This window comes from Xyrauchen texanus, chromosome 42 (assembly GCF_025860055.1).
Source record: "Xyrauchen texanus isolate HMW12.3.18 chromosome 42, RBS_HiC_50CHRs, whole genome shotgun sequence".
NCBI classification, from domain to species: Eukaryota; Metazoa; Chordata; class Actinopteri; order Cypriniformes; family Catostomidae; genus Xyrauchen; species Xyrauchen texanus.
The window spans coordinates 27,240,993-27,253,014 of NC_068317.1; the positions used below are offsets into that span (position 1 = coordinate 27,240,993).

At 36.8% G+C, this 12,022-nt stretch overlaps 2 protein-coding genes across 2 annotated transcripts; one reads left to right on the plus strand and one right to left on the minus strand.

Moving 5' to 3' along the window:
• Positions 1 to 382: 382 nt before the first annotated feature.
• LOC127635350 (tissue factor-like) lies at positions 383 to 4,624 on the plus strand. Its single transcript, XM_052115321.1, has 6 exons — positions 383 to 616; positions 768 to 876; positions 1,550 to 1,743; positions 2,004 to 2,188; positions 3,594 to 3,762; positions 4,208 to 4,624. The coding sequence occupies exons 1-6, from the start codon at positions 538 to 540 to the stop codon at positions 4,351 to 4,353; spliced, it is 882 nt and encodes a 293-aa protein (XP_051971281.1). The 5' UTR covers positions 383 to 537; the 3' UTR covers positions 4,354 to 4,624.
• A 122-nt stretch (positions 4,625 to 4,746) lies between these two features.
• Positions 4,747 to 10,793, minus strand: LOC127635349 (tartrate-resistant acid phosphatase type 5-like). The gene is made up of 6 exons (XM_052115320.1): positions 10,571 to 10,793; positions 10,131 to 10,321; positions 8,632 to 8,759; positions 8,363 to 8,554; positions 6,980 to 7,127; positions 4,747 to 6,502 (listed from the first exon to the last, which is right to left on the minus strand). The coding sequence occupies exons 1-6, from the start codon at positions 10,641 to 10,643 to the stop codon at positions 6,257 to 6,259; spliced, it is 978 nt and encodes a 325-aa protein (XP_051971280.1). The 5' UTR covers positions 10,644 to 10,793; the 3' UTR covers positions 4,747 to 6,256.
• Positions 10,794 to 12,022: the final 1,229 nt, after the last annotated feature.

The following is a 12,022-nucleotide window of genomic DNA, read 5'->3' on the forward strand; positions in this document are numbered from 1 at the left end:
CCATGGACCTGACTTGTTGACCCAGCACATCCCATAGATGCTCAATCGGTTTGAGATCTGAGGAATTTGGAGGTCAAGTCAAAAACTGGAACTCTTTGTCATGTTCCTCAAATAATTCCTGAATAATTTTCCCAATATGGCAGAGCGCATTATCCAGCTGAAAGACGCCAGTGCCATCAGGGAATACCGTTGCGATAAAGGGGTGTACGTGGTCTGCAACTATCTTTAGGTAGGCTGAATACGTCAAGGTAACATCCACATGAACGCCAGGACCAAGCGGAAACCCCTAAATGGACATATGCATAAAGTGACACACCCACTTGCATAGAAAGTGGGGCTAATTATCATATTCTGACTGATTTGCTGGAGTCACAGCTGGAATTTTGCTGGCTGTACTTCTGAACTTGCACACGCTCGAGAGGACTATAAAGATCACGTCGGAGGATATTACAGTAGCGCATTTTTATCCTACCTGGATTTAGGAGTATTAGCTTCGTCTTCATGCTGTATTTGGATTAGTTCTTCTCTCGAGACAACATGGAAAATATCGGTCAAAGGAGACTTCACATGCTTCTATTCATCCTGCTTGTGTTCTTCATGAAGGCTTGTGTCTCAGGTGAGTCTTCTACCAGCGCCATAATGACTTAAAGAGCCATATACACTTAGTTAATTTGGTTATTCATGACATAAGATTCTTTAGATAGCCTAATATATTGTATTACCTGTTGTTTATTACATTTTGCTACATTTAAATTGCTCTTTTACAGACACTTTTCCTAAAGCACAGAATGTCGCCTGGTCTTCTTTTAATTTTAAGACCATGTTAACATGGAGCCCCAAACCTACAAATTATTCATACACTGTCGAATTTTCTGAGTAAGTTGACCATTTTTTGATAATAGTGTACATTGAGTAATCAGGTTGTTTATTATTAGGTTCTTAGTAATTAATAAATTGATGACTTGACTCGAATGAAGAATATGTTACTTTTAGCACATTTACCCCTTCAGATGTGATGTAAAAATGTAAATATAATGTAAAATGTTAATACAATACATCAACACAATCTTTAAAACCCTTTACAATTTCCCCAAGTTTAATATACAAGTAATATATATATATATATCAGCTATAAATGTAGTAGTAGATGTATTATATGTATAATTTTAACACAACAGTGTGACATGGTAATGATCTCTTATGATTCATAGGTCACACTGATTCTGGCCCATTAATCCCATAATTTTATTGACTTTCTTAAACGATTGCTTTTTGAACATGGCCATAAACCAATAAAAGTGTATAGGTCTAGGCCCACCGTTTAGACACTTTTTTACAAACTTTATGAACAATATGAGTAGTCACAATCAATATGAGGAAACTCTGTATTCAATTCTCACATGGTGCACATTTGGCAACCCTTGCACCGATCCACACCCATGCCTTGTTACAGCAGGCACCAACCTGTCATTGCGTTTCACATAATGTAGTTTACTTTTGTTACAAATGTTTTCTTGAAGATCTAAATGTCTGTGTAAAATGATTGTAGAATCAGTCAGGACAGAGAACGGAGCCCTCACTGTATCAGGACCATGGAAACTGAATGTGACCTGACTACAGAGCTTAAAAACCTCAAGTCCAGTTACAACGCTGATATCCTGTCTGAACCCATGCTCGGCGTGACTTCTGAAATGATTGAGTTCCCTTACACCACATCCGAGAGATTCTCCCCCTACCATGACAGTTAGTAGCATTTAAAACCAACTTTCATATTTTACTCATATATTTCATATATTTTGCTTGTCTTAGCTGGTTTAAGCTGGTCTTTCAGCTTGGGGAATCTGTCTAGCTGGCCTCCCAACCCAAAAACCCCTCTAAAACCAGCCAGGCTGGAACACCAGCTGACCAAACAACCAGCAAGACCAAACAACCAGCTTGTATTTAACATGAAACATGATGATTTTGAACCATTACAAAGGTTTTCTGCTTTGTATCGCTCTCAGCTGTCATCGGCAGACCAGAGTTTGAAATAGTCATCAGCAGCGACAAAAGGATCATTACGCTCTTTGTGAAGGATGTCCAGACGGCTCTCTTTAAAGAAAGTAAGGAGAGACTAAGTATTCGGGATATTTTCAAGGATGACCTACAGTATAAGGTTATCTACAGGAAAGCCAAGAGTACAGGGAAGGTTAGTGTCTGTAAATTTTACTATATCTGATTGTCTTATTTTAGTAAACAGGTTTAATATGCCACACTCTGACGAGTCTGACTTGGGGCACTGTTTAAAGTCTGACTTCTTTTCCTGTCTTACCTTACGATACCTTACACATCTGACCTAAATGAGGAACATAAAGGCATTTTATCATTTTGGCACCCTGCACTCATTAGCTGTTTTAAAATTGGAACATTGATCTCCACGGCATTTTTTGGTACTGGCATGTAGGTTTTTCTTCCAAAAATAAGATGTTGCTTTTAACTTAGAGGGGAGGAATAATCTTAATTTAAAAACAAACAATAATCGAAAACCTACCATGAGTTATTATCAGCAAGGAGTGATGGAGAAGACATAGTGACTACAATTACTAAGGAATTGATATTTAACATGTCCATGAACCTTTTGTTTTGTTTTGTTTTCTCAAAATTTTTGAGTAGAGAGATTTTCGTTTAGGTTTTTCACTCTTTTTAAAAATAATTTTTGTCTTCATTGGTACATTTTAAATGAATTAACATTGGTAATAATGGTATGTATACTATGTATGTGTAGCAAAGCAAGGTTTTTTTAGTTAGTTGATTTAGTTTTTATTTATTTATATATAAAATAAACAGAGTTTGGAGATTAAAAACCATGTTTAGGCCCAGTTTAGACGATGAGAAAAGAAAAAAGGAAAAGAAAGGGAAAAAGAATGAAGATTTTAGAGAATAAATGCAAGTATGCGAAAACGCAAACAAACAAAACATAATGACTACAATTACTGGGTAACTGATATTTAACATGTCCATGAATCTTATTCTTATCATCATCAACATATTTGAGTCGAGACATTTTTCACTCTTTAAAAAAAATATTTTGCCCTCATTAGTTCATTGTAAATGTATTGATATTATGCCATAAAATTAGCATGTATAATAACTACGCAATAATTAGCTAAATAAGTTTTTTAGTTTCGAGGAAAAGAAAAAAGATAGGTAAAGAAAGGAAATAAAGAATAAAGATTTTAGTGAATAAAAGCAACCGAGCAAAAAAGAACAGACAAGTAACAGGTGATAAATCAGAAAAGATTGAAAAGAAAACTAATGTGCACGTGATTGATTGTTCAACAGATGTGTAAGATTATGTTTAAATATATGCAATGATCTTATGGACAGAGTTTAAATTAGTTGGATGAGTGTAGCATGGCACACCACCCTAACTACCCTATTACAGTAAAAGTGTGGCAATATACAGCGAAAGCTTCTTGAAGAAGATTCCATTTTAATTTATCATGGTTTTATAGTAGTAACAGACTGTATGGTACAGTGTATTTCTATAGGACTAGAATTCAGGATAGAAATATAATATTATGTTAGAATATTTGTTGTGTTTGCCTCCACAGAAAGAGAAGATCAGTAAAAGTAGCGTCATCGAGCTGACAGATTTGGACCGAGGAGTGAGTTACTGTTTTACCGTTCAGGCCTACCTTGCCTTCCGACCGCAAGACAAACAACTCGGGGAGCTCAGCCTCATCCAGTGCTCTCAAGACGAAAACACATCTATATTTGAGGGTAATGTATTCACAGTTTCACTTACCAGACACTTCAAAGCGATTTCAGTTCATTCAAGGTATACATATAATCAGTATGTGTTTGTCTGAGGGAGTGAGGGATTCATTATCCCAAAATAGATTTACTCCCATGACCTTGACTGTGTCAGTAACGCATCTCTTTATGAAGTGTCGAATAGCTGATAATGTATCATATCAGAAGTTATTACACACCATGTGAATGGTCTGATTCAGAGCACTAAGTGATGAGTGGCAATTCATAGCACTCATACTGTGTGGAGCTGATTAGAAATGTCAGTGGGGCTGATTACAGTATTAACTTAGGAATGAATCATCCAAGTGTCTAGGGACCATAGAAGCGACAAAATTCCTGTGGTTTATATCAAATTCAATAGCGAATCTAGTGTTTGTGTGACTCTAATGCTGTTGGTGAAATGTTTTTGCAGAGTACAGCATGGGTGTGATCATCGGGACCATCCTGATTATCATTCTGGCAGTATCTGCAATCATTATAATCATTGTGATGTGCTGCAGACGAAAAAAGAGAGCACAAAACAAAGGAAAAGAGGGATTACCATTGAACGGGGTTTGAGGAGTGTGGACTGATCACTTTGGTACAACTCGCCCTTATAAAGGGAGGATGGGGTCCTAATTCAACATTCCATTGTACAACAGTGGAATCTAAACTTGCGTTTCTGTGAAACCTCAAAATGGAGATATGTTAGACTTAATTTAGCAAGGCAGCCTTCATTCTGTTAGGTGGTGGGATCTTTGGTTTGTATGCCAAATGCACTAATTCGATCTACTTAGATGTTTCGAACTATTGGAAATACTGTATGGTTTTGTACACATTTGGGAGAATCATATTATATATATATATATATATATATATATATATATATATATATATATATATATATATATATATATATGTATATGTGTAGAACTAATTTATTTATTTTAGCTATTAAAGCAGAACTGTTTTCATTTTTAAAGCACATTTGAGACAGGCTCAGCTAATTTATGCTGTATTCCTTGTACATATGGCTTACCAACTATCACTAGATAATAACAATGTGATTTATTTTTTTTATGCTGTATTTTGATTTGACCATTTCTAACATTAGGGTACAATGAGGCTAAAGGCACAGATGATGGTGGTAAAAGTCTCCCTCACTTGGGGTAAAAGGCCCCTAGGGGGTTTAAAGTGATATCATGTAGATACCGGGGCAATAGTCATTGTATACAATAATTTTGAGACAGCAAGATGCTTTTTTGAGTGACAAATTAAGATAATGCTTACTCAAAATTACTACTACAGAAAAAGTCAACCATTTCCTGTTATTGTCAAACACATTTGACATTTTATTACATCTCAAGTAGGCTATAAACAAACATATCTATATAATGATTGGATGAGTCAATGTGAGCACACTTTGAACATTTTCCATAACAAATCTTGTTATGAAAAACCCTCCAGTGTGTTTAATATTTTCCTTTAGCCCCTGAAACAGTGGGGGCTTTTTACCCCCAAATACCATCCTTTCACTTATTGGACAGTTTTTGAAAAATGTTTGATTTAATGACCTTAAACAAAACTGAAAATGATAAATGACTATTTTGTCTCAAACGAAATGTGGTAATTTAGGGGATTTTCATTAGCTACGTAAATCTGCAACATATTAAAAAATATACAAAATGAGATCAAATTTCCTCAAAATCAACCTTTTGACACCACATGCAAAGATCTCATGGGTTAATAAAATGTTGTAGTTCATAGAGTCAAACAGGTGTTTAGGAAAGTGCTGTGGTAGTTTTTATTGCAATTTAGTGTTTTGGGAGAAAATAAAATCAATGGAGACTTTTACCCCACAGGGCCTTTAGCCCCGTTGTACCCTATATTACAGTCCTGTAAAACTTGTTGGTCTAATCAGATTTTTTTATATATTTTTTTTAATTAAAATAATAAAAACTAATGCACATGCAGAATAATCTGTATGCTGGTCTTTGTTTTTAGATGACATGTTATAATGCAACGTTCAGAATGTGCAAACAACACAATTAGTGAAATAGCGCAATGTCGCCCTCTATTGTAAGTTAGTAGAACTCCATTGAATGCGACTCATCAGAAAACCACACTTATTGGATTTTTTTTTTTTAATTTTTTTTTTTTTTATACATAACAAACCAAACTAAAATGAATTACTAAAATGCAATGTATACAATTAGGAATTAATTTACTGGCAGAAAATGTATTGTCAAAGTGACTCTTGTGTTTATTAGAGGGATAGTTCACCCAGAAATTAGCATTTTATCACCATTTAATACCCGTATGACTTTCTTTCTTCCATGGAACACAAAAGATGTTTTAAATCAGATGTTTCAGAAAGTCATACGTGTTTAGAACAACGTGAGGGTGAGTAAATTATGACAGGTTCTCATTTTTGTGTGAACTATCACTTTAAGAGCAGAATACTGTGAATGTTATGATGATTTCAGAGTTGGATTGTGCGTTTAGGGACAGATGTCTGGTACACACATTTCCCATCTGGTTGGATGTAACTTATCAGCATTTCACTTCTATTGACCTCAAAGTAAACAAACGCTCCTGCCGTCTTATTGACCACGTTGGAAAACAGTTGCCAAGACGACGGGAAGCTGTTCTTGTGGTCAGTGAATATATCCTCTACATCTCCAGTTCCACTCACCACGTACGAACTTCCATCGTCTTCTCTGATAAACTAAAGGAATAGGAAAAATCTGTTATCTTTCAGCATTTTGGATAGCTCCGGTCCTGGAGGCAATGCAATAAGCAGCATCCATAGAGGCCAACCTTAAAGTCATTCAGGTTTAGAACAACATTAGGGTGAGTAAATAAAGACAAAATGTTCATTTTTGGGTGAACTATCACTTTAACTTCAATATCAGGGACTTTATATTTTAGCAGAGTTATACCACTTAAAAATTAGCTTACTTATGATTAAATGACAAATTATTATGTATTTTTTATAATGTAGAAACCAGTATATACAACCAATAAGGCACACAAGGCTGTGCTATATTGTGAATATAGTCATGGCTAAAAGGGTTATGCTTTAATCATGACTACCTTCACAATACACTGCAGCACAACCGTTGCACATTTATAACTTAAAGCAATGAGGTGTGATATTGCTTGATTTTCTGCTACCTAAGAATGTGATCCTTAAGATACCAACCTGCAGACTGTGGTCATGGCCACACAGATATAAAGATACATTGTACTTCTTCAGTAGGGGTCTTAGTTTCTTTACTAGACACTTGGTGGGACCGTGATAGCCGATGGACCAAACTGGATAGTGCCCAGCCACAATGACAAATTCTGACCTGAGGAGTAATAACCAAATTATACTTTTAGAACAAGCTAACTTTGTTTCACTTCTGTTGTGGATGTAATGAGATAATACTTTATGTGTTAACATGACATGTTTCCATGGAGCACAAAAAGAGATGTTATGAATAATGACAGGCTTAATTGCCATTCACTTTCACTGTATGGAAAAAAAAATGCAATCAAAGTCAATGATGACTCAGGCCAAACATCTCTTTTTATGTTCCAGAGAAGTCTTACAGGTTTGGAACAACATGAGGGTGAGTAAATATCAACAGATTTTAATTTTGGTTGAACTGTTTTCCCCTTTTTGTTTTATCCTCCTTTCTCCCAATTTGGAATGCCCAATTCCCACTGCTTAGTAGGTCCTCGTGGTGGCGTGGTTATTCACCTCAATCCGGGTGGTGGAGGACAAGTCTCAGTTGCCTCCACTTCTGAGACGTCAATCCGCGCATCTTATCACATGGCTCATCGTGCATGACACCGCGGAGACTCCACATGTGGAGGCTCATGCTAATTTCCGCGATCCACGCACAACTTACCACGTGCCACTAATCAGTAGTTGCGACCACTTTGTTACCCCATGTGACTCTACCGTCCCTAGCAACCAGGCCAATTTGTTGCTTAGGAGACCTGGCTGGAGTCACTCAGCACACCCTGGATTTGCACTCACGACTCCAGGGGTGCTAGTCAGCGTCAATACACTGAGCTACCCAGGCCCCTGAACTGTCTCTTTAAGGTTTGGTTATATTTTTAGTATGGAATGCCTGGAGTGTTTTTTCAGGTCCTAGATCTGGGATTTGTGAGAATGTGAGGGTGGATCTGAGCTGTTGAAGGAGTGAGATAAAGAGAATGGGTGAGACTGGAAGTGTGGAAGTGTGGCAAGTTGGGGCCTTTAAAAACATGCCCAAAATTCTTGTTAAAGGACTAATGTTTGCCCACTAAAAAAATCTAGTTTGTTGTTTGTCAGCCTCCTTATAATGACTCATGATTGTTTTGTTTGATATAGTGGACACCCAAATAGTTCAGTGGAAATTCTGTGATCATTTAATCACCCTCATGTCATTCCAAACCTGTATGAGTGTCTTTCTTCCATGGAACAAATGATGTTAGGCAGAATGTTAACCTCAGTCACCACACATAGAGTTAAATTGAATGGTGACTGAGGCTAACATTGCATAACAGCTCTAACATAACAACATAAACTTTACAACTCTTTAGCAAAACTCACTTGACGTTTTGAAGTTTCTTCTCAATCCACTTCAGCTGTTGGTTAGAAGCAATATTGTCTTCCGGGCCAACAGGATCAAGTCCATCATAGGTGTTCCCGCATAAAACCACTGTGTCAATCATCAGAACCGTAAGGGACACATTACTGTGAGGAACCTCGAACTTCAGTTCATAGTAGAGGTCAAGGTAGTTCCTGCCAAACATTAACAGAATATTAATTGTTATGCCTCCATTTTTCAAAATAAAAGAGAAGAACCATTGGCCTCTTACCATCTTTCAGATCTGTTTGAGTAGGCGATCTGGGCTGATACGTTTCCACGGTGATCGTGATTTCCCGCCACCAGGTACCATGGCACAGCGATCAGGGCAGGGTGGGAGAATATGCTCTCATAGGTGGACTGGAGAATAGAGTTTCATTAACAATTTGAAAACATCATTTTTAAAATATTAATAGAGTAAATCTAAATCTATTGTGGATAACATATCGACAGAGCTGAGCATGTCTTTCTTCGCTTTCCCCACAATGAAACTAATCATTTATGATATGTGTCCATATACACTCCTTTGTACAATTTTAGTACTACATTTAGTACATGATATTTTTTTAAATAAGATAAATAGAAGTATTTTTACCAGTGACCTCAGACTTTTGGAGCCCACTGTATATCAAAGAACCACATAATTAACATACAATATAACGACTGTACTTTTATATAAAGCTTTTTAAATTTTTATAACATCTATGGCAGCTGTAATTATAATTTCTAATTTGTTTAGAATTATCCATTTCAAACACAGTCACAGTTACATTGATCTCACTGTGGTAATGAGCCATCCGTGGTTTTACCTGTGGCCTTGATCAGGGCCGTAGCTAATGGTGTGAAAAGTGGTGATGATTCTAGGGGCCCACAGGTCCAGGAGGGCCCACAACAAATGTTAAAATGTATTTTTTAATATGAAAGGGGCCCAGACCAATATATAGTCAGGGAGCCCATAATTCCTTGCTACAGCCCTGGTCATGGTTTAACTACAAACTCGACAGTAAAACTAATTACCATTGAAGAAATAAGGGTTACAATTTGACTGGTAATCAGCACTTCTGCCACAAGAGGGACCTGTTCATCTTTTACACTGCATATGGTCTATCATGTGTCCAGAGTGTGTAAAGACAGTTCACTGATCCAGAGAACCCTGGGCACTGTCCCACTATCTGATGTTCAACCTGACAGATGTGAATTACATCATCTTACCAGAATAACATCTGAACAGACATGTTTATAAGACCTTGAAGCGATGCTGAATTTTTAACATGTCATCCTGAGGAAATCTTGCATTTCAGCATAGCAGAAACTTTAACAGCTTTGACTGAGCACATTTCACAAACATGTGAGAAACTAGGCTTCAGGAGGAGGCAGATCTGTTCATACAACTAATAGAGGTATTAAAGGGACAGTTCCCCCCAAAATAAAACTTCTGTCACTATTTACTCACCCTCATATTATTGCAAATCCATATGACTATATATATATATATATATATATATATATATATAGTCTATATGTGTAAACACAAGCAATATGGACCATATCAAAGATACTTTGATGGTGCTTTTGCATTCTTTTTGAAGCTTGAAAGCCATTTTTTTGTAATTGCACTCCAATATGCAATTCTATAGTTCTCATTTTGGTTTGGAACTGTATGAGTGCAAGTAAACAATGACAAAATTTTCATTTTTGGGTGAACCATTCCTTTAAACTTGCTGATCAGACCTTGAAGCGGGTGTCATCTACGTCCCTGACACCGCTGAAGTAGAAATGATCTCCTAAGCTGAGGACAAAGTCCAGTCCTGAGCTCTCAGCAATTATGCCCAGTTCATTGGCTGTGTGAAACTCATGTGGTGTGTAGTAGGGGTATAAAGGAAGTCCGCCCCAGTCTCCGATACCAACAAACTTTAGAGAGGCTGCAGAGAACACACACAGATATGGACTGATTATGGTTAATATAGTTAGGCCTATAGTGGTCCAAATGACTGTCTATATCCGCATTTAACAGCATGTAATAACAGACTCACTCAAAGAGAACTCTGTTCACATTTGATGAAAAATTCTCAGTGGACCAGTTGGCCTGCACTAGTGATCATATGACCACTTACAGTGCTCCATTTGTTGGTATTTGAAAGCATGCAGAAAATATATTAAGAATACTCTACCTTGTTCGTTTGCCTGACATGGTGGGTAGAGTATCAGGAGATAGAATATAAGTAAGGGGGTCATCCACGACATAGCAAGCCTTTAGATGGTTGATCTGATCCTATCAAAGGTCAGTGTTAAAGATGTTAGAGGCACAAGAGTCACACAGACACTGACAGACCACAAACAGCCTGACACATTTTTTGCTGAACTTAAAGGGAAGCAAGATGTGGTTTATGACAAGCTTCCTATTTTGATCGAAGAGTAAAAGAAAAACACACGATGCTGTAGCCAAAGTTCAACAGTTTACAAAGTAAACAAATGTGAGTGTCTCAATCAACTTCCAACAAAAGAGTGCTTAAAATAAATACATTAATAAATATGAACAATTATTAACATAAAACGTAATCATAATTCATTTTTCTATATTTTTGAAGATAATATTTTGTATATTTTTAGTATTACTGAAAATATGATTAATGTTAAGAATGATTGTTGTTATATATTTAGTGTTAAACTGTATATGCAGTATGTAATGCATAAACAGCTCTGGAAAAAATTAAGAGTCCACTGCAAAATGGTCAGTTTCTCTGGATTTACTATTTATATATATGTGTTTGAGTAAAATTAACATTTTTTGTTTTATTCTATAAAGTATTGACAATATTTCTTCCAAATTCCAATTATAAATATTGTCGTTTAGAGCATTTATTTCCAGAAAATGACAACTGTCAAAAAAATTAATAAAAAAAGGTGCAGTGTTTTCAGACCTCGAATAATGCAAATAAAACAAGTTCATATTCATTTTTAAACAACACAATACTAATGTTTTAACTTAACAGCTTTCATGCATCTCTGCATGCTCTCCACCAGTCTTTCACATTGCTGTTGGGTGACTTTATGCCACTCCTGGCGCAAAAATTCAAGCAGCTCTGCTTTGTTTGATGGCTTGTGGCCATCCATATTCCTCTTGATCACATTCCAGAGGTTTTCAATGGGGTTCAGATTTGGAGATTTGGCTGGCCATGATAGGGTCTTGATCTGGTGCTCCTCTATCCACACATTGATTGACCTGGCTGTGCGGCATGAAGCATTGACCTGCTGGAAAAAATAATCCTCAGAGTTGGGGAACATTGTCAGCAATTTTTCTTTCAGAACAACCCTGTACATTGCTTGATTCATGTGTCCTTCACAAAGACGGATCTGTCCGATTCCAGCCTTGCTGAAGCACACCCAGATCATCACCGATCCTCCACCCCGGTCATCTAATGGTTAGACGGAGACCTGGAGAGGCCTTCAAGCCACTGTGTCTCAGACCCACTGTAAAATTTGGTTTAAAAAGATTGTCTGGTATGTGCTGCCGTATGTTCAGCAGTTCGTCCCTGGTAAAACTAATTGGAAAAAATGACTAAACACAGGACAAACAAACAAAAAAACCCCAAAAGAATTGGAGAGCTCCACACCAAGGCGGC

Excerpts from the sequence above, each read along its gene's own strand:
- LOC127635349 (XM_052115320.1), bottom strand. The coding sequence starts at position 10,643 with ATGTCGTGGATGACCCCCTTACTTATATTCTATCTCCTGATACTCTAC. Across the intron at positions 7,128-8,362 it reads AAGAAACTTCAAAACGTCAA|GTCAGAATTTGTCATTGTGG; the intron begins GTGAGTTTTGCT and ends ATTACTCCTCAG. Across the intron at positions 6,503-6,979 it reads GCCATGACCACAGTCTGCAG|TTTATCAGAGAAGACGATGG; the intron begins GTTGGTATCTTA and ends CTATTCCTTTAG.
- LOC127635350 (XM_052115321.1), top strand. The coding sequence starts at position 538 with ATGGAAAATATCGGTCAAAGGAGACTTCACATGCTTCTATTCATCCTG. Across the intron at positions 617-767 it reads CATGAAGGCTTGTGTCTCAG|ACACTTTTCCTAAAGCACAG; the intron begins GTGAGTCTTCTA and ends GCTCTTTTACAG. Across the intron at positions 3,763-4,207 it reads AAACACATCTATATTTGAGG|AGTACAGCATGGGTGTGATC; the intron begins GTAATGTATTCA and ends ATGTTTTTGCAG.